General features: G+C 46.1%; 1 protein-coding gene across 1 annotated transcript in view; it reads right to left on the reverse strand.

The window, feature by feature from the left end:
• Positions 1–1319: 1319 nt before the first annotated feature.
• Positions 1320–19897, reverse strand: part of MYH13 (myosin heavy chain 13) — a 69249-nt gene continuing 50671 nt past the window's right edge. Inside the window, exons 28-41 of the mRNA XM_039476794.2 lie at positions 19011–19137; positions 18806–18924; positions 14313–14509; positions 13726–13909; positions 12744–12909; positions 11943–12067; positions 10386–10694; positions 10098–10301; positions 7542–7667; positions 7076–7246; positions 4073–4177; positions 3878–3973; positions 1917–2051; positions 1320–1420 (exon numbers count right to left, since the gene is read on the reverse strand). Coding sequence (XP_039332728.1) covers positions 1406–1420; positions 1917–2051; positions 3878–3973; positions 4073–4177; positions 7076–7246; positions 7542–7667; positions 10098–10301; positions 10386–10694; positions 11943–12067; positions 12744–12909; positions 13726–13909; positions 14313–14509; positions 18806–18924; positions 19011–19137 — 2079 coding nt within the window. The 3' untranslated portion in view covers positions 1320–1405. The remainder of the gene's footprint in view (positions 1421–1916; positions 2052–3877; positions 3974–4072; positions 4178–7075; positions 7247–7541; positions 7668–10097; positions 10302–10385; positions 10695–11942; positions 12068–12743; positions 12910–13725; positions 13910–14312; positions 14510–18805; positions 18925–19010; positions 19138–19897) is intronic.

Consider the following 19897-nt stretch of genomic DNA (forward strand, 5'->3'; position numbering starts at 1 on the left):
TCGCCTCCCAGGTTCAAGCAATTCTCCTGCCTCAGCCTCCCAAGTAGCTGGGACCACAGGCACATGCCACCACGCCCGGCTAAATTTTGTATTTTTAGTGGAGACAGGGTTTCAGCATGTTGGCCAGGATGGTTTCAATCTCTTGACCTCGCGATCTGCCCACCTCGGCCTCCCAAAGTGGTGGGATTACAGGCGTGAGCCACCACGCCTGGCCAAAAGGATCTTTATTTTCCTTCCTTCCCTTCCTCCTTCCCTCCCTCCTTCCCCCCAACTTCCTTTCTTCTTTTTGGATTTTTTTCAGGTTTATTGAAGTATAATTGACACAAGGAATTGTGTATATTTAAGGTGCACCATTTGATGTTTTAATACATGCATACATTATTAACTTACTATCAGGTAAGAGAAGCTATGGATTTTTAACACAGTTTTCTTAAGATGTAATCATACACCATACAATTTACCTGTTTAAACTGTAAAAATCAATGGCTTTTAATATATTCACAGGTATACTGCCACCACCACAATCAGTTTTAGGACATCCATGATCCCAAAGGAAACCCTGTGCCTCTTGCTGTAACCCAAACCCTCTTATCCCTCCTAGCAAAGCTATAATTTTTATTGTTATCTACACCTTACAGAATAAGGAAATTGAGGCTAAGCCAGGAGAATAACTTGCCCAAGGCCACACAGTTGGCATGTGACAGCACTGGGATTCCATCTAGAGCGTGTGTGTGTGTGTGTGTGTGTGTGTGTGAGATATATATATATATATATACACACACATATCATATACACATTTAGGTTGTTTCCACATTGTGGCTATTGTGAACAGTGATGCAATAAACATGGAACTGCAGATATCTCTTCAAGATCCTGATTCCATTTCCTTTAGATATTTACCCAGTAGTGGGATGGCTAGATCATAAGGTAGTTCCATTTTTAAGTTTTTGAAAAACCCCCATTCTGTTTTCCATAATGGTTGTACCAATTTGCATCCTCACCAACAGCACATTTTGCATACTAATTTGCATCCTCACCAACAGGACTTTTCTGTATGTCCTCATCAACATTTATCTTTCGTCTGTCTGATAATACCTATTCTAAGAGATGTAGAGTGATACAGGGTCTTTATTTTTAAATGTTTGTGGAAGCTAGTGATTTACCTGGCCGTGGGTTGGATTTCCATCTTTTCTACTTGGAGCAAAGATCCTCCACTTTCACATTCCTTATTTTATATTTACAATCGAGCAGCAAGAATCTAAATATCAGCTTCATGGAAGAGGAGTGGACCACGATAATAAACACAGCAGAGCCGGGAATCCGAGTATTTAGGAGAATTTATTTCTCACACATTTCCCCTCCACTCTCTCGGAGGTGTCCCGTGGCCATGAGCATCAGGTGAGCCTCATTCTTCCATCTTCTGTGGGAGAAAAAAGAATGCACATAGGAAATGAGTGAACTAAATGGGAGACAGAACATCCTCTTGGAGTGGAGCAGCTAGAAAATCTGGAAGGTCAGAGAAGTATTAAGGAATGGCATTGTTTCCCTTTGCACATTGTAAAAGCAAATCACAGTACTGGAGACAAGACAAACGCCCTGCAAAGCAGGGGCTTCATGGGCAGCATCTGCAGCAACAGGGAGAGACAGCGGTGACAGTGTACCTCACTGCTCCTTCTCCCAAGAGCCTGGAACCATGGGAGTCTTTGCTAAAACAGTCGCATTTGGGAGTGCATGACCAGCAACAGGCAAGAGAGAATCCACAGTCATCATCCAAGCTCTCCCTGGGTGGTCCATGGGACTCCCCTGCGTCTTGGGACTTCTTGGGAAGAAGCCATACTCAGGTACCTGCTCTTACCTGGCCCCCATATTCAGTATCTGTTCTTAGCTGTCCCTGCATCTCCGGTACCTGCTCTTACCTGGCTGCCCACATCTCGGCTCTTGGCTCTCAGCTTGTTGACCTGGGATTCGGCGATGTCTGCCCTCTCCGCCGCCTCCTCTAGCTCATGCTGGACTCTCCGGCATCTCGACAGCTGCGTATTGGCCTGCTCCTCCTGAACAGGAGACAGAGGGGGTATGAGACTGTAGACTCTCTCAGTCTGATTATGAGGTGCCCTGTCCCTGAAGGCCTCTGAGGAGTTAAGCCACCAGGGCCCTGGATTCCCTTTCTCCAGAGTGTGAGGATTTCCTTTCTCCACAACCATGCGTACTGCCTTGGATCACCTTGCAGGGGCCACGGTCCCTCCTAGGACCTCCACACGTTCCTTCGTACCTCTTCTATATGGTATCTGTTCCGTAGAGATCTTTAGAGGAGACCTAAGCTCAGAACTCTCCCAAGACACCTAAAGGTATAAAGACCAATGGCCCAAGTCTCCCTTGTCCTGTGCCTCTGCCCAGCACCATCTGTCTAGGGCCAGGCCACTCTACTGGTCTATTTGGGGGGATTTCAAGGCTTTCTGACTAAGGTGGCCTCCTGGGCACCCTGTAGCCTGCCTGTCCTGCTGGGACTGTACTAATCCTAGGCGCACGAATTGCTCTCAACACTGAACCAGTTCAAATCCGCTTCCCTGAGGCTAGGATTGAACCGACCAGGTTCCGAGGCAGGGAGGAAAAAGAGCAATGTGAGCAATTCAGTCATTTGTCCAGGGCAGGGTCCCCTAAATTTTGGTCCTCAGGAAAGTAGTCTTGTGAGATGCTCTGCATACAATAAGAAGGTTCCAACATCAATTAAGTGTGAGAAATGGTATATTCTGGAACCCCTCTTCCATTTTTTTAGAGTTGCTGACATATCAAACTCTACAACATCTACGAAATCTGAGAAATCCTTGAAGTAAAGCAACCAGTGTAACTTTGTTTAACTCAGAGTTTCCCAAACTATTTATTTTCTATAAATGAAAAAGCTGAGCTGGGTGTGGTGGCTCATGCCTGTAATCCCAGCACTTTGGGAGACTGAGGCAGGAGGATCATGAGGTCAGGAGTTCGAGACCAGCCTGACCAACATGGTGAAACCTCGTCTTTACTAAAAATACAAAAATTAGCTGGGTGTGGTGGTATGTGCCTATAGTCCCAGTTACTCAGGAGGCTGAGGCAGGAGAATTGCTTGAACCCAGGAGGCGGAGGTTGCAGTGAGCGGAGATTGCGCCACTGCACTCCAGCCTGGGCAACAGAACAAGACTTCGTCTCAAAAAAAAAAAAAAAAAAAAAGAAAAGAAAAGAAAAAAGAAAAAAAAGAAAAATCTCCCCATAGCCCCAGCCTCCTGCTTTTAACATCCCTCGGAACCAGTGTCCTCAGAGCATACTTTGGGAGACACTGATTTCAGCCCATTCCATTTCTTTCCTGTTGATTTCACCTATTTGATTAAAGGGTGAATCAAAAAGGATGGAATGGAGTGGAGGGCACTAGGGACAGTTGAGGAAGGCTGGAGATGGGGGGGACTAGTAGGGTGGGCTGTGGTGAGATGGTGGGAATTAGGATGAGGTGTCTCAGGTCAGGTCATGGGAGCAGGAAGGGCTGGGAGGGTAGGCTGAGGTGGTTTGGGAGAGTCAGGGTGATCTAAGGCCAGCAGGATAGGCTAAGATGCTCTGGGGTGGGTCACGTGAGTCACGGTAGGTAGGATGAAGGGGATGGGTGGGGCTGGCCAAGTGGGGTGAGGCAAGAAGGCACAGAGGTGATAGAGAGGGGGAAGGCTTAACATGGACCAGGAGAGGGAGAGGACAGGCAGATGTCTCTGTGTTTATAGCCTACAAATGCAAACTCAGGCCTGGGACTCAGAGGACTTTACCAACCAGGAACCTGCTCCTACTCAGGGATGGCAGGGACACCCAGGCTGCCTCAGGGACAGTCTGACTGTGGGCACTCCCGGGGACCTCCTGTGCTCACCGCCTCCTCAGCCTGCCTCTTGTAAGACTTCACTTTGGCCTGCAGCTTGTCCACCAGGTCCTGGAGCCTGAGGATATTCTTGCGGTCCTCCTCAGCCTGCCAACAGAGCACACGTGGCAGGGCCCCGCAAACCCACGGCCACTTCTGATGGGGCTTGGTTCATACAGCATTGGCTAAGGTTTTTGGGACCTCTACCTGGTAAGTCATCTCCTTGACTTTGCGTTCATATTTGTGGGCCCCCTTCAGGGCCTCAGCTCCCCTCTTCTGTTCCACATCAAGCTCATTTTCCAGCTCCCGCACCTGGGTAGGATGCAAAGAACACAGAAATCAAGTCTGCTCTCCCAGGCTTCTTGCATGGACTCACGGGCCAGTCATTCTAGGGTGAACTCAAGATTCCCTAATGGGATTTTTATTGAGATTCACTCAGGGTGGCTGGCAAAATATTAGGAAAATATTAGGGAGAGTTATAAGATTATAGTCTCAAACTTTTTGGAAGGCTGAAAGGTTTTAATGGAATGGGCTGAAGGCAGCCAGTTCTTACATTAGCACTTTAAGTCATAGGGTAAAAGGTTAGAATAATAAAAGCTTTCCCAGTTAAGTCTGTTTATGCCACATTCCTTTGTCCCTACTTTAATCTGTTTGCTCACGTAAACTTTGTGCTAGATGGTCCTCTTAGGGGGAGGTCGAAGAGGACTTACCCATTAATGGTGTTTATTCTAGGCACCCCCCCAACCAAAACCTTTTATTCATAAAAACCACTCTTTTAACCATGTTAATTATTCACAAGCATGTTGACTTAGAATCTCTGTTACTAAATCTATACTGAATACCTGCGAGGAGGAACAGAAAGTCATAGACAGCTGCAATTGCCCTCTGAAAGCAGCAGAGGACCATCAGATCCCACTCAAATCACTGTACTAGGTGTGAGCATGTATTTTATTCATCTGTTGCTGAGTCAAGGTCTGCAGGACAGAGCTCCACCGGTAGTGATCAGTGTCTCAGGTGGTGACCCTGACGTGACACTCGTCACAGATTTTTGCCAAGAATATCTCCTCCTAGGGATTGGGAGCCATATTTTACTGACCAGGTCACCACAAGTCCATGCAGGTGCTTTCAGGAAGTGAGAACAAAATGCCTTCATTTGTTCTCAGGTGCACAGGGCATAGCTGTGCAGGCAGCCTCAGGTGCACAGAGCATAGCTGGTGGGTCAGGCTTTGCTTAGCTGCCCCCTCCTGTGGAGCCAGGTAGTTTGGCAAGGGCAACACAAGCTCCCCTGACTTGTCCTTGCAGGCGAAACCTGCCCAACTCTTCCTGGTGATCTTGATTACAGATCAAGTAAGGCAGCAGGGACCATGAAGAAAACCTGGGCCAGGAGAAGTCAAAGCGCTCTCTGGCCCCGCTTGATAGATTCAAAGCAAGTCCGCCGCCACCACTGAGCACGAGTTTCTGTATGCTTAGGATGGAGACAGTATTTCCTGCCCAGCCTACCTTGCATGTGGAGATCGAATTAAAGTATGTGAAAGGATTGTTAGAATGACAAAAACTACACAGGTGTTGTTGATTTCACAGTTGCTTCTGCCTTTCCGGAAGTCTTGGGGGGAAACAGCAGCCACTGAGGATGCAAGTCATCGGCTGTGGTCCCAACTCCACAATCCAGAGATTCAAGCTGCGGAGGGGCAACGGCCAGCTGTATGCTCCACTCCACCAGGAATCCCAGTGGCTGCGGAGTAGGGGCGACTCTGGGCTTGTAGACTCACTAAATCGTCTATGAAAACTACCAATGGGACAGTCTTACTCTGGGCGGTCTTCCAAAAACCTCCCCACCCTCCACCCCCGGAAAACTGTCTTCCATCAGGTTCTACAGAACACTTGTTTTCCTGGGAATTCTTTCTAGGCTTATGGAAGTCACATAACTGGGCGGGGGATGGGAGGACAGTCAAGGTGCCTCACCATGGGAGGGGGAGGGTGGCCGAGGGCTCCCTGCCGACCCAGAAATCAAAGTATGACAGAAGGTGTCATGTAGACCTAATCCTTTTCCCATAGGAGAGATCCATGAGAAGAACAGGCCTAAACTCATTGTAATGGAATAGGACTGGGGATGATTGAAAATAAACGTTAAAAGAATTTGGGGGGAAGTTCTCACTTCCCTGGTGTTTACTTTTGTTAATCAAAAAGTCTATGTGGCCTTGTTTTTAGCAGACCCCTCAAAAAAAAAAAATCCTTTCACATTTAATGGGACCCTGTGCCTGGGGAGGATATCCTCGGGCAGTTTGCACAAAGAATGACTGTATTTGGGGGCTTATCTGCTGGAAAAAGTTGTCTCCATTTTCTTTTCCTCCTCCTCATCCTCCTTTCCTCCCACTCTTGCATTTCCTGTCTCCCTGGGACAAGAGACATTCTAGCAGCCTCCTCCTCAGAGCCCTCCTCCAAAATGTCAACTGCGAGTACAGCCCATTTAAAGAATGATTGAAATAAACCACCCGGGTCTAAAAGGAAAAGCAAGGGGGACAGGAAACAAAGGAAATGGTGGGTAAAGACACTGAACCATCAGTGCAGAATACGGTCTCAGATAGAGAAAGAGCAGATGTCCAGGTGCTGCGGGGCTTGAACTTTTCTGGTGCATCAACCTAAAGGAAGAAGCCCCAGTCACCCTCTTTTGGGTATGGAGCCAGAATTGCAGCCTGCAGTGAGGGCTGGGAACAGCTGGGGAGGGAAGGACACCTGAGATGGGGAGAAAAGAGAACAGGAGATTTTATGTGGGAAGGGAAGCTCGGTCCAAAATGTACATTCACCACAATGTGTCATCTTCTGACTGTAAAGTATATGTTAATAGCTTTTTTCCATGTATGTGTGTGCCTCTGAATCTACACAGCAAATGGAATGGGAACATTAACACACATCATTCTATTCCACTGACTGAGGTGTGAGCATACCAAAATAGAGGGTGTGTGTGTGTGTGTGTCTGTGTGTGTGTGTGTGTGTGTGTGTGTGTGTGTGTGTGTGTGTGTGTTGGGGCATAGGAACAGGTGAAAAAGATAAAGGAGAGAAATAAGGCTCATGGGGAATTTCACAAGCAGCCCTGAAACTGAATTTGCAATCTATTTCATCAGTGACCACTTTCCCACCACCTCAATTTCTGGGCTGTGGTTCTGTCTGAGGCTGTCACTTTCAGAGTGAGAGTCCTCTCAAAAACTCTACCCGGTTCTCCAGTTTCTGGATCTGCTTCTTCCCGCCCTTCAGCGCCAGCTGCTCAGCCTCATCCAGACGGTGCTGCAGGTCCTTCACCGTCTGCTCCAGGTTCTTCTTCATCCGCTCCAGGTGGGCGCTGGTGTCCTGCTCCTTCTTCAGCTCCTCGGCCATCATGGCGGCCTGGTTAAGTTCACAGGCACATCAGAAGCCCCGTCCACCCATCCCTACCCGGAGCATGCAGAAGAGGTGAAGGTTGGGATCATGATGCTGAGCCTCCCCTTTCTGACTCGGGTCAGTCATTGCTGATTCTTCGCAGCCTCCCTTCCCGCTTTGCCTCGTTTGGGACTGTAACTCTTTACATCTGTCTGGGAAGCCACCACTAACTGATTGTGGTCATAAGAGATGAAACATACTTGCCACGCCCTGGCTCAGAGGCCCCCCTTTCTCAGCTCTGAGAAGGAAGAGCAGAACTCACATCTGTGATGGCCTTCTTGGCCTTCTCCTCTGCATTCCTGGACTCCTGGATCGAGTTCTCCACCTCTGCCTGGCACTGAGCTATGTCAGCCTCCAGCTTTTTCTTGGTATTTATCAGGCTTGTGTTCTATGAGAATAATTAGATATCAGGGGTGTGGGTTCTATTTGGGCACTTAAAATCATTGGAAGGGGGAGGGTTGGTTGGGGAAGGAAGTAAATCATGATCCTGTTCCATTTCTTATTTTTCACATGGGTGACCTGCTGGGTACAGTACTGTACATTCTTTCTTCATTCTTTTTTTTTTTTTTTTTTTTTTTTTTTTGAGACAGAGTCTCACTCTTTTGCCCAGGATGGAGTGCAATGATGCCATGTCGGCTCACTGCAACCTCCGCCTCCAGGGTATAAGCCATTCTCCTGCCTCAGCCTCCTGAGTAGCTGGGATTACAGGCACATGCCACCATGCCCAGCTAATTTTTGTATTTTTAGTAGAGACGGGGTTTCACCATGTTGGTCAGGCTGGTCTTTAACTCCTGACCTGGTGATCCGCTCGCCTTGGCCTCTCAAAGTGCTGGGATTACAGGCATGAGCTAACACACCCGGCCTCTTTCTTCATTCTTAACTGAACAGAAAGTCCTGAAACAGACCCAAGAATTGTACATCAAAGAATTAAATAAATGATAAAAGTAGAATTTCAAATATTTGAGGATGGATAGATTATTCAGTAAAAGGTGTTGGAACAAGGAAATGATTGATAGACATACTACATAAAATGAAAAATAATGCAAATAATCAAAATCTGTCATAAATAGAATTGTAAGCGGGATGACAAACTGGAAAACATTTGCAATATGTATATTACAGAAAAAAATTCCCCTTCTTAACATATAAATACAGCAAATAAATTTTAAAAAGGGCAAAAACTACAAATGGGTGAAACACACTAGAAGAAATACAAATGACCAGCAAATGTGATATAACATTCCACCTCGTTAGCAGCAAAAAGCACTGAAAACTCAGTGAGGTGTGTTTCAGCAATAAAATTGGTGAAAATTTTAAAAATAAGAGCTAGAATATTTGAGAATTTATGGAAGATAATGCTCACACATTTTCCCAGTGGAGATAATAACTGGGACAACCTCATTAAAGAACAATTTACAATGTATTACAAGTATCTTTGCTGTTTATACCCTGGAATTTCATTTTTAGAAATTTATTAACTTCTAGAAATATTAAGATGATAGTAATCATGGAAGTATGTGAAAATTTAGTTATGAAGAAGTTCATCACAACAGTCTTTCTAATAGTAAACTTGTTATTGAGAACAATCTAAGATAACCACAGAGGATTGATTAAACGAAAGTACCATAATATACAAGTAGAATAGCCTACTTTTCTGTCATTAAAAAACACATTGCAGAAGACTATTTAAAGATGTTGAGGCTGGGCATGATGGTTCCTGCCTGTAATCCCAGCACTTTGGGAGGCTGAGGCGGGAGGACACCTGAGGTCAGGAGTTCAAGACCAGCCTGGCCAACATGGCAAAAGCCAGTCTCCACTAAAAATACAAAAAAAAAAAAAAAAATTAGCTGGGCACAGTGATGCAAGCCTATAATCCCAGCTACCTGGAAGGCTGAGGCAGGAGAATTACTTTTACTTGAACCTGGGAGGCAGAGGTTTCAAGATTCTGTCGTTAAAAAAAAAAAAGAAGTCGAAATATATTCATGATTGTTAAATGAAAGAAAGAGGCTGCAAAAGATTGTTCATACTTTTACAAAATATACTTATTTTATTTTTAATTAAAACTGGTCTCAAACTCCTGAGATCAAGCAATCCCAAAGTCCTGGAATTAGAGGCAAAAATATAATATTTATATAATTCACAAGGACCTAAGAAAGAGAGACCCAGGAATGTTAATGATATGCTTGATTTTTTTCTTCCATGTATTTGCTTGTTTTTTCTATTTTTTAAACAAAAGAGTTTTAAAAACTTTATATATATATATATATATATATATATATATATATATGAAGAGAGAGAGAGAGAAAGAGAGAGCGAGAGAGAGAGAGAGGCAGGGTCTCCCTCTGTTGCCCAGGCTGGAGTACAGTGGTGTGATCATAGTTCATTGCAGCCTCAACTCCTGGGCTTAAGGGAACCTCCCACCTCGGCCTCCCAATGTGCTGGGATTATAGGTGTGGCACTGAGTCTGGTCAAAAATAATTATTTTGAAATAAAATCTTAATATTCTAAGGTTTCCACTTAAGTAGTACTTCCAGGTGCTCTGTGCAGTACTTAATCCTTTGTTGCTCTGATTTTCTCTCCACATGCAACATGTTTTATCTTTAATGTTTGGATGAGAGAAAGCTCAGAAGTCTGTCAATCAAGAGTCAGTTATTCCCAGAACCAAGCTTAAAGAAACTTGGTCTTGACAACTAGTCTGGGAGGAACCGGGTGCTCCTTCCCATGGCGTGGGCCCTGAGCCAGCGGAAGCAGCTGGGGGTGCAGGAGGTGCTACCTGCCCCAGGGAGGACCTTCAGTGGAGGCGTGAGGGTGGGCGCACCTGGGAGTGCAGGAGCTGCACGCGGTCGCTGGCATCCAGCAGCTCCTGCTCCGACAGCCTGCGGGTCCGCTCCGTCTGCTCCAGGGCCACCTTCATTTCCTCCAGCTCCTCCAGCAGGAGCCCATTCCTGCGCTCCACGATGGCCAGCTGCTCCTTAAGGTCCTCATTGCTCCTCAGGGCGTCATCCAGGTGCAGCTGGGAGTCCTGCAGGGGAGACCCGGAGTGAAGTCAGAGCCACCTGGCAGGCTGGGGCCCGTCCAGGTACACAGAGACGGCCACCACGCTCACCTTAAGCTGGCCCTGGACCGTGCGCAGGTGTTTCTGGGTCTCTGCCACCTGGCGGTTGGAGTGGCCCAGCTGAATCTCCATCTCATTGAGATCTCCCTCCATCTTCTTCTTCAGTCGCAGGGCGTCATTGCGGCTGCGGATTTCAGCATCCAGCACGCTCTGCATGGCCTCCGTTGCCCGCTGGCTATTTCTTTTTAACTGCTCGATTTCTTCATCCTTCTCAGTGACCTTACGGTCTAGCTCGGATTTCACCTGGCTCAGCTCTAGCTGCACGCGCAAGATCTTGCTCTCCTCATGTTCCAAGGAACCCTGAGGAAAGCAAAAGAGTGCCGTGGAAGGCCACTTTCTTGAATGGGTGTTTTCATCCCCATACGATCAAACAGGTATTCTTTTTTTTTTTAATTTAAATTTAATTTTTTGGGGTGGTAGAGACAGGGTCTATGTTGCCCAGGCTGGTTCTGAACTCCTGGGCTCAAAGTGATCCTCTCTCCTTGGCCTCCTAAAGTGTTGGGATTACAGGTGTGAGCCATCGTGCCTGGCCCAAATAGGTGTTTTTTTGTTTGTTTGTTTGTTTGTTTGTTTTGTTTTGAGATAGGGTCTCCAATGGCATGTCTCGGCTCACTGCAACCTCCAACTCCTGGGTTCAGGTGATTCTCCTGCCTCAGCCTCTCCAGTAGCTGGGATTACAGATCCCCACCACTGCACCTGGCTAATTTTTGTATTTTTAGTAGAGATGGGGTTTCACCATGTTGTCTAGACTGGTCTCAAACTCCTGACCTTCCAGGTAATCTGCCCACCTTGACCTCCCAAAGTGCTAGGATTACAAATGTGAGCCACCACGCCTGGCTGCAAATAGGTATTCTTATAACCATTTTATAGATGAAGAGAACAATACTCAGAGTGGTCTGAGTATTTGGCTTGCTCCCAAATGTCCCTCAGAGTGATGAAACTGGGACTAAATCTTTGCATCTCTCATGACCAAATTATCTTATGACTTGAGATAGAGTATCTTTCTAATTAGTGAAAATTTTATTGAGGGTATCTATTTTAATAGTGACCATAAATCAGGAGTCAACCTAGTCTCTAAAATGACAGGGCAATTGCTCTCCTGTCATCCTGTGTTGGTTCATATTTCCCTAGAAACAACCAATCATCCTGGCCATGACCGACGACTGCTTCAGGAAACTTTGGGTGTGTTTTGGTTATACAGGATTCTTGATAGTCAGAGATGAGTGTCTGTGCCTTCATGTTAAATGTAACTGAGAGATTCTCCATTGCTCTCAGGATGTTAGATGATTGATTTTCTGCTTCCTGAGAGGAAGACATTGAAGACATAATGAACACATGTATTTATTTTCGAACGGGGAAATGTGCTAGAGGACACCTAGGAGATGAGGTAGCAGCCCGTAAATGTTTCAGCCCCTGGGATGGCTGAGTGTTCTTCCCAGTGGAGACTCAGGGCCTCCTGGCACGAAGGGCCCCATGGGGTGGGGAAGGGCAGCCTCTTTTAGTTCCCCGTCCTCCTGAATTTCCAAATGTCACGTCCCAGACACTTGCCTCCACTTCTTCTAAGGCAACCTGCAGATCTGACTTTTCCTGCTCCACTAGCTTCTTGGTCTTTTCCACTTCCTGAAGATTCTTGCCAGTTTCTGCAATCTGCTCAGTTAAGTCAGAAATCTCTTCTGCAAAGGACAGGCTCGATTTAGGCTGCTTCAACAGGCTCCAGTTTATAGTATAGGCATTTGCCAGGCAATTTAGGGACTGGGGATTCATTCATGACGTTTATACAGGAGAGAATACAGGGAAGCCGTTCAGAGGAGGTGTCAGCAAGACAGGGATGTGTTGCCTCACCTGCGCTCGGCAGACGGGAACAAGTGAAGAATAGAAACTTAAAACTTCAAAAGTGCTCTATATAAAACGATCATAGAGAAGGCCAGACAAAACAGTTGTGGGGGGAAATGCACAGAATCATGGTATGCAGGACCAGAAGGGGCTTTGGAAAGTGTTGGGTGTGGTCTTCCGGTTTTGTAGATCAGAAGTCTGAGAACCTAAGAGATTCAGTGGCATGCCCAAGAATGCAAAGCCACTTAGAGACAGAATCACTGAAGGGTCTGACAGAGCAGTGGACTCAGCAACCCGTTGTGCCTTCAGTTCTCAAAAATGAGACTTAGCTGCGGCCATGCCTTACATGAAAAAGGTTTGGGCCTTGGGGCAAACTGAGTAAATGTGAGGCATGATGGGTGAGGATCATGTGGGGCAGTGGGCAGGAGGCATCTGGAGATGGCGGTGGCCACATGGGGAAGGGGTTGGCAGGAGGAGAGGGGCATGTGTCACACACTGGTGGTGGAGAGAGCTCACCTTGCAGATTTTTGTTCTCCCGCCTCAGTGTCTCTAACTGGTCCACCACCTCCTCATAAGCGTTCCTCATCTTGAAGAGTTCAGTGCTGAGTGACCTGGACTCCTTCTGAGCAGCTTCCAACTCAGCCTGGCTTTCATCCAGCTTCTGCTTCCACTCTGCAAGGACCTGGGAGATGACAAAGGGACATGGGAGAAGCAGAAAGCCTGGGTGACTCGGAAGAGTTCATGCAAACAAGGGCTGTCAGTAAAACCGAGGTTTTACCCTTCCATCCTTAGGGACTGAAGAAAGAGGAGGAGCACTGTTCCAGATCAGGGACCCCAAACTGTGATATTCTTGCAGGTCCTCTGCTGCATTCTCACAGACATTACGATCTCAATGGAACTGAATTAGCTTTCACTAAAAATAAAATCGCTGGGCTGGGCACAGTGGCTCATGCCTGTAATCCCAGCACTTTGGGAGGCTGAGGTGGGTGGATCACGAGGTCAAGAGATTGAGACCACCCTGGTCAACATGGTGAAACCCTGTCTCTACTAAAAGTACAAAAATTAGCTGGGCATGGTGGTGCACATCTGTAGTCCTAGCTATTCAGGAGGCTGAGGCAGGAGAATCACTTGAGCCCAGGAGGTGGAGGTTGCAGTGAGCTGAGATCACACCACTGCGACAGAGTGAGACTCTGTCTCAAAAAAAAAAAAAAAAAAAAAAAAAAAAAAAAAAACACACACCAAAAAATGGCCTTTGGAGGGACTGTCACAATAGTCAAGAGACACCCCAAGTCCCCTGAACTGGGAAGTGCTGTTTCAACTGGGGGCCTTCTAGGATGTGCAGGCGGCTCACACATCTAAGTGTGAAACTGTTGCTTTCACCACCGCTGCTGTCAAACATTTGACCCTTTCCAAATCCAGATATTTTCATTTAGATAGCGTTTCCCCAACTTGAATGATCCCCATGCTGTCGTCACAAAGAAAGCGGCTGGGGCAGGACCTTGTCAAAGTTCCTCTGCTTCTTGTCCAGGGTGGCACAGGCTGTGTGGGAGCGCTCCAGGTCCCGCATCAGGTCGTCCACCTCTCCCTGGAGCCTCTGCTTGGTCTTCTCCAAGGACGCGCACTTGGAGTTGGCTGTCTCCGTGTTCTCCTCTGCTTCCTGGAGCCTCTGGGCCAGTTTTTTCCTAAGACAACCAGATTTACTATTTTCCCCCCCACCCCTTGGCAAAGGTGGACTATTTCAGAAGGCATCTGTCAGACGGGAAGAGAAACGAACAGCATGGAAGGGACTGGTGTTTGATGAGACTGAGACCTAGGATTGGGTGATTGGAGAGGATCCAAGTGTCACCAGGAGATTCCTAAGATGCTTGGTGGCAAAGCAGGTTCCTAAGGAGCCCCCTGGGGAGCTGGGTGGAACGGATGGTTCCCGAGAAGAAGGACAGGGAGGCCACCAGAGGGTGGGGGGCACATTCGGAATGTTTTGGACACCACCAAGGCATGGCAGGGAAGAGAGACTCTCTCAAGACACCTGCTCCCTTGGCTTGTGTCCTCGGGTCCCCTCTGCTCTTGCAACCCCGGAGCCCATACTTGGCCTCCTCCAGCTCCTCTGTGCGCTGGATGGCGTCCGTCTCGTATTTGGTCCTCCACTGGGCAACCTCAGTGTTGGCCTTGGACAGCGCCCTCTGCAGCTCGGCTTTGCCTTCCTGCTCCTCCTCATACTGTTCCCGCAGCAGGTCGCAGTCGTGGCGGGAGGACTGCAGGGCGTGCGCCAGGGCGTTCTTGGCCTGGCAATGAATGACAGCGGTGACACATTGCAAAAACACCTGACCCTTTTCCAAATTCAAGTATTGATTTTTTTTTTTTTATAATAAGAAAAAGAATAAAGAAGAAGAAGAAAGAGGAAGAGGGAGAGAGGATGGGGGTATTGCTTTGTTGCCCGGGCTAGAATGCAGTCTAAATATGGGTATGCCTATAATTGTCCTTAATAATGGAGACATGAAAGAAAATGAGGAAAGAGAATAACAAACAAGGAGCCAGCCGACATTTCGTTTAAACTTCTAAGTTGATATGATGTGGTGCTGATAAGAGTGTATATTTTGTGTATTTAAAGTGGAGAGTTCCATAAACGTTAATTACGTTTACTTGTTCTAGATCTGAGTTCAAGTCCTGGATATCGTTGTTAATTTTCTGTCTCATTGATCTGTCTAATATTAATGTTGAAGTCTCCCACTATTATTGTGTGGGAGTCTAAGTCTCTTTATTAGTATTGTATATCTGGGTATTCCTGTATTGGGTGCGTATATATTTAGGATCTTTAGCTCTTCTTGTTGTTGCATTGATCCTTTTATCATTATGTAATGTCCTTCTTTGCTTCTTTTGATCTTTGTTGCTTTAACGACTATTTTATCAGAGGCAAAAATTGTAACTTCTGCTTTTTATTTATATATTTTAGCTCTCTGGTTGGTTGGTAAATCTTTCTCCATCCCTTGTTTTGAGTCTTTGTGTATCCTTGAATATGAGATGGGTCTGGATGCAGCATACTGATGGGTTTTAGTTTTTTATTCAAATTGCCTGTCTGTCTTTGGATTGGGGGATTTAGTCAATTTAAATTTAGAATTAATAATGATATATGTGAGTTTAATACTGCCATTTAATATTAGCTGGCTATTTTGCCCATTAGTTGATGTAAATTCTTCATTATATTGGTGATGTTTTTGGTATTTTTTAGAAAGGCTGATACTGTTTGTTCCTTTCTATGTGTAGTGGTTCTTTCAGAAGCTCTTGTAAAGCAGACCTGATAGTGATGAAATCTCTGAGTGCTTGCTTGTTCACAAAAAAACTTTACTTTTCCTTCACTTATGAAGCTTAGTTTGGCTGGATGTGAAATTCTTGGTTGAAAGTTCTTTTCTTTAAGGATGTTGAATATTGGTCCCGACTCTCTTCTGGCTTGTAGGGTTTCTGCTGAGAGATCTGCTGTAAGTCTGATAGGCTTCCCTTTGTGGGTAACCTGACCTTTCTCTCTGGCTGCCCTTAGTATTTTCTTCTTCATTTCAACCCTGGTGAATCTGACGATTATGTGCCTTGGAGTTGCTCTTCTTGAGGAATATCTTTGTGGTGTTCTCTGTATTACCTGGAGTTGTATATTATCCTGCCTTACTAGGTTGGGAAAATTTTCCTGAATAATATCTTGAAGCGTATTTTCCAGCTTGGATTCATTCTCTTCGTCACATTCAGGTACACCTATCAAGCGTAGATTAGGTCTTTTCACATAGTCCCATATTTCTTGGAGACTTTGCTCGTTCCTTTTTATCCTTTTTTCTCTAATCTTGTCTTCTTGTTTTATTTCATTGAGTTGGTCTTCGACCTCTGATATCCTTTCTTCTGCTTGATCAATTCGGCTGTTAAAACTTGTGCATACTTCACGAAGTTCTCGTATTGTGTTTTTCAGCTCCATCAATTCACTTATATTCCTCTCTAAATTGTGTATTCTTGTTAACATTTCGTCAAACCTTTTTTCAAAGTTCTTAGTTTCTTTGGATTGGGTTTAAACAAGTTCTTTTAATTCACAGAAGTTTCTCATTATCCACATTTTGAAGCCTGCTTCTGTAATTGGAACACACTCGTTCTCCATCAAGCCTTGTTCCGTTGCTGATGAGGAACTGTGATCCCCTGCTGAGGGAGAGGCGTTCTGATCTTGGGTATTCTCAGCCTTTTTTGGCTGTTTTCTTCTCTTCGTTGTAGATTTATCCATCTGCGGTCTTTATAATTACTGTCTTTGTAATTGGGTTTCTGAGTGGACGTCCAACTTATTGATTCTCAGCGCTGAAATCTGAGCAACCCACTGCGCCCACTAAATCAGCGGCGTTAAGATTGATGGTGCTTTTCTGACTCTGCACCAAGAACTGACACTCGGAGGCGCCGGCAAAACCGCCTCGCGCTGGCGACCCCGTGGGGCTCCTCCGCTGGGAATCTCCTGGTGCGTGAGCAACAAGAATTCATGTGAAGGTGTGGCGTCCTCTCGTTCTTTGCACTTTCGCTGGGAGCTACAATCCCGAGCAGCTAGTGATCAGCCATCTTGGATCTCTCCTCAAGTATTGATTTTCATGTAAGTATCTTTTCCCCAACTTGAATTATCCCTATGCTGTCTTCACCAATTTTGCCACATCGGCATATCACCTGGTTTATTTAATTTCTTTTCAAGTGGACTCCTTAATTATATTTACGTATATTTAACAAAAGAGTAAACTGTAACAGGACGGCAAATGGAAAACCATTGACATTTGCCATAAGCAGAAGGTAACCATAAAAATAAGTGAAGTGGGAATAAAGCAATGTTATCAGGTCTAGCTAGGTACTGTTGCCTGCTGGGACTCCGTGCCTGGGGTCTACCCTCTATTTCTTAATAGGGTAAATAAACAAATGCTAAGAAGTGCGGTTCACAAGGAGGCCTTTTTCTTGATATAATCGAAAGGTTTGGAACAATTAAAAGGAATAATTTTTTCACTACTGGATACAGTGGTATGAACTGCTGTGATCAGGAGAAGCCTGAAAGCATCTTTTGAGGTCACCAGTGGGCTATGTCCCCACGCTGGGGACTGCTGATGTGAGCTTCGCTGATTCCACAGCTCGACTCCCTCTTCCTAGGCAGAGAAGACATGCCTAGAGGCCTCTGTCCCTCACCCCCTCCCATATGGAGGGATGTAAAGGCAACAGGTTAGCTCCAACTATAATGGCCACAAAATGCCTTCTGGTGCCACCATCAAAGAGAGAGTTCTGTCACCCCACTTCAGTGATTTGTACATTTTCATCTTTTTAAAAATACAGGCTGGGCACAGTGGCTCAAACGCCTGTAATTCCAACACTTTGGGAGGCTGAAGCGGGTGGATCACCTGAGGTTGGGAGTTCGAGACCAGCCCGACCAGCATGGTGAAACCCCATCTCTACTAAATTACAAAATTAGCTGGCGTGGGGGTGCATGCCTGTAATCCCAGCTGCTTGAGAGGCTGAGGCAGGAGAAGCGCTTGAACCCAGAGGCAGAGGTTGCAGTGAGCTGAGATCATGCTACCGCACTCCAGCCTGGGTGATAAGAGTTGAGACTCCATCTCAAAAATAATAATAACAGAATAAATAAAAACGCAATAAAGGACAAACTTTGCCTAAGAAGGAAAACAGCTGTTGCTGTATCCTGGCCAAAGGACAGCCCCCCTCCTGCAGTGGCCCTTCTCGCTACTGGTTCAGGCTTGGGTTCTCACCACCTCCTCCTCGTCTACCAAAGTCTTTGCCTGAGAATGGAAAGAAGGGAGACAAATATAGCGCTTGTCCTTTTTCAGAAGAGAATGGTGGAACTTGGGAAAATTCCAAAAGATTGCCCTGTAAGTCTGAGCCAGTGCACAGCAACCTCAGAATTTCATTTATGCAGTTTTTCGAACTCTTGGACCCCTATTCTGATACTGGAACACGCATTGGCAGCACCAAGCACCTACTGTGTGCACTGTTCTACTGGGCACAGAAGGTACAATAGGGACAGACCATTCTTGCCCCCAGGAGTTTACAGATCTGTGGGGAGACACGTATTATAAACACAACATCTAGATACTGAAGTCAAGCAGGTGATGATGTTCATGTTTATGCAAATGTCTCAAGGGTGCTCCCAAAACCATGCTCCCGTTTTTGGAGGAGGGGAGCTTAAAATCAGGTGGCATAGGAGGTGACACAGCAGGAATAATGAAGAAGGAAGAGGAGGGAATTTCAAGTGGCTGGGACAAATTGCTAGGAAGAATGGTCAAGCGCGTGCAGTGATGGGGAGGAGGTGCCCTTGGCTCGAGAGGGGAGCTTCTGAGACTACCCTGTAGGGGACAGAGGAACCCAGGGGACGGAACACCATGGTGTGGTTCTCTATCCCCGACAAAGGAGATCCAATGCCAAGATCCTCTAGCCTTAAGGAACAGATTCCCACCATGCTCCAAGGCAGAGAGGAGAAGCAACAGGTTTCTTGACATACCACTGCTTAGGACCAGCTTTGGGTGTGAAGTGGTCATACTCCCTGGCTTCTCAGGTTCAATCTAACTCTACGTCTTTACCTTGGTTTCTTCTTCCAGTTGCCTCTTAAGCTCCTCCACCTGCTGGGTGAGGGCCTGCTTGCTTTTGGTCAGCTGTGAAATCAGAGACTCCTTCTCTTCCACTTGGTGGCTCAGCTCCCCTACCAAACAGATGTGGCCCCCAAGTCAGTGTTACTGGCCACTCTTCCCATGGTCCGGCTGTACCCAGAGCCCTGCCCATCCTCACCATTTTGGGTCTGCAGTCGTGCTTTCTGCATGTTGAGATCATGGATCAACTGTGTCTGTTGTTCGTCCTTGGCTTTGATTTCATTAAATTGGTCTTCTACCGTCCGGCACGTTCTTTCTATGTTACTCTTTAAAAAACAAAAAGTCAGCATGAGTGGGGAAAAAAATAGATTCCTAGTGCCCAGCATTGAACTGAACAGTGTGATCAGTTAGCTTCTTTTCAGGTAAAATAAAGATAAAAATACAGAACAAAAATGTTTCAAAAAAAATCGTAATTGGCTGGGCGCCATGGCTCATGCCTATAATCCCAGCACTTTGGGAGGCTGAGGTGAGTGGAACACCTGAGGTCAGGAGTTTGAAACCAGCCCGGCCAACACGGAGAAACCCCGTCTCTACTAAAAATACAAAAATTAGCTGGGTGTGGTGGCAGGTGCCTGTAATCCCAGCTACTCGGGAGGCTGAGGTAGGAGAATCGCTTCAACTTGGGAGGTGGAGGTTGCAATGAGCAGAGATTGTACTCCAGCCTGGGCAACAGAGTGAACTGTCTAAAAAAAAAAAAAAAAAAAAAAAAAAAAAAAAAAAAAAAAAAAAATCATCATTTCAGATTTGTGAATGCAGCTCAATCACCAATTGCTTGGAACATCAGCTTTTGGTAGATAAGTATTTAATGATTTGTAAACAAATCTTTGAGAAGATTCTACTTTTTTTGTTTTGTTTTGTTTTTTTGGATGGAGTCTAGCTCTGTTGCCAGGCTGTAGTGCAGTGGTGCAATCTCAGCTCACTGCAACCTCTGCCTCCCAGGTGCAAGAGATTCTCTTGCCTCAGCCTCCAGAGTAGCAGGGACTACAGGCACCTACCACCATGCCCAGCTAATTTTTTTTTTTTTTT

Source organism: Saimiri boliviensis, chromosome 17 (genome assembly GCF_048565385.1).
Source record: "Saimiri boliviensis isolate mSaiBol1 chromosome 17, mSaiBol1.pri, whole genome shotgun sequence".
Lineage (NCBI taxonomy): Eukaryota > Metazoa > Chordata > Mammalia > Primates > Cebidae > Saimiri > Saimiri boliviensis.